The following is a 2,079-nucleotide window of genomic DNA, read 5'->3' on the forward strand; positions in this document are numbered from 1 at the left end:
AATCCCAAAAAGAAAAGAAATTAATTAATTGACCTCTCAATCCCATCCAATCACTACACTTTCCTCACTCCCACACCCCATGATATTTTTTTTTCTTTTTACACAGAATAAGAGAGAATTTTAGGAAAGGAGAATTTTAACAAAATAAACCATATCCAAACACCACAAAGAACTAAGCTAGCTAAGCTTAATAATTTGCCCATATATCACATGCTTCTTGCCAGCATTTCTTGGTATCTCCGGTAAGACTCTTGCTTTTCCAACATAAACTTCTCATGGCAGCTTGCAATGAACAAGTCGGCTCTCCGGTCGATCTCATTGATATCGACGACGGCCTCCGATTGATCACCCATGGACGTCGTCTTATCATGAACGTCCTTCTTTTCAAGCCATTCCAGGTACCCAGAAAGCTGAGACTCAGGACAATCCTCGACCACCTGCTCCGACATCGTCGGGATTACCGAATGCCACGTGGAATCGTAGTAAAATTGGGTATCCATTAACCCGTCGTAAACCGGCGCCGGCACCGGCAAGACATGAGTGGAAGAACACCAGTTATAGTGCAGCCTGAAGGAGCCGAAGAATATCTTAGCCTTCTTGTTCTTCTCCTTGTTCTTGATCATGTTTTTCCTAGTTGTGTAAAGCAATTGCATGGGTTTGTTTTCTTTGAGAAAATTGATAAGAAGGGATGTGGCTTTGGACTTGGCCTTGGATAGTGCACGAATGAAGCGGCACAAGTGGGAGAAAATGAGAGTGTGAGCTAGTTGTTTGATTTCCATGGAGCTTATGGTAGAAGAAGAAGAAGATGGGAACTTAAGAGAGAAAACTTGATGGGGGTGGAGGGCCTTAAGATTGGATGGTCCAACCATTTTTTTTGGATTTATCGTGGTATGGACCCTTACTGAAATTGGACTTATAAAGAAACTTGATTACCAATTTGCCCCTTGACTTTTAGGTTTTTTAAAGGAGTGCCATCAACTTTTTTGTGGCTTTTTTACCCTTTATGGATTTTGGCTATACGGATGTGGAATTGGAATTTGAAGGAGGGCTGGGAAAAAAACAAAAGGCATTGTGCTATAGATCGCGGTTTTAATTTTTGAAATGATGGCTTTTTCGTAGTTTTTAGAAATGATCAGGGGTCGTTTTGAATGAATCTGTGGTGATATCTATTGCTGGCGCCAAGAACACAAGACCAATTCATTTTTCAAATGCAACAAGCAACTCGACAGCGACTATTGAGGCTTAAACTTCGTCAAAATTACAAGCTCAAGGAATTTTATAATGTGAAGTTAGCCAGTTTTAGTTTGTATTTTTCAAGCCTAAAGCTCCTCCTTAGCGTTGAGTTCCATGCATAAGATTTTCATTTTTGTGGGTCACTTCTAAAATTGTCTTGTTTTGCTGATCATGTATATTTGGAGCCCAATCTATGGGCCAAAAATAATTTAAAACAGAGAAGATATTTTCGTATATTGGTCCAAAATGCTTCTTTTACTTTTTGGGTTTTTTTAATCATATATTGTTTTTTGGACAAAAAAAAAATGTCAATATTATCATTTGGGACAGAGCAAAAGTGAGTTCAAGTTTATCCATACCAAATACTAACTATGCTCAAAAAATGGGATATATCCAATGTCAATGTGCATGGTCTTTGTGGAAGACTTTTGGGACATTAATTTAGTCTAACTCCGTGAATGAGATATATACCAGATAAACAGTGAAGCAACAAATCAAGCTAAGTAATTAATTTAAAAAGACTTGAATTTGCTTCCAAATATGTCGCTTTTCTGAAGGCCCAGATTAAATTATTTCCTAATAATAAGATAAATAGTCAAAACCCAAAAGTCTAATGGCATAATATATAGTATAGATATTTTAATGGTGCTACACTTTCCAGTGAATTGCACAGACATTATCAGTAACTTGCTCTTCTTAAATTGTATTAATATAAGACATCTGGCTTGTTTTACTACTAGTGACAGAAAAAGATAATGTTATGTTTAAAATTTCTTAGAAAGTGCAATAGTTCGGACTCTGGTCTTTTATAATTATATGTATAAGTTGAAGCTCAATGGTAAGCAT

At 36.9% G+C, this 2,079-nt stretch overlaps 1 protein-coding gene across 1 annotated transcript; it reads right to left on the minus strand.

Moving 5' to 3' along the window:
• LOC107432344 (uncharacterized) lies at positions 1–1,199 on the minus strand. Its single transcript, XM_016043465.4, has one exon. The coding sequence runs from the start codon at positions 867–869 to the stop codon at positions 207–209; it is 663 nt and encodes a 220-aa protein (XP_015898951.2). The 5' UTR covers positions 870–1,199; the 3' UTR covers positions 1–206.
• Between the last annotated feature and the right edge of the window lie 880 nt (positions 1,200–2,079).

The sequence above is a fragment of the Ziziphus jujuba genome, chromosome 11 (genome assembly GCF_031755915.1).
Source record: "Ziziphus jujuba cultivar Dongzao chromosome 11, ASM3175591v1".
Taxonomy (NCBI): domain Eukaryota; kingdom Viridiplantae; phylum Streptophyta; class Magnoliopsida; order Rosales; family Rhamnaceae; genus Ziziphus; species Ziziphus jujuba.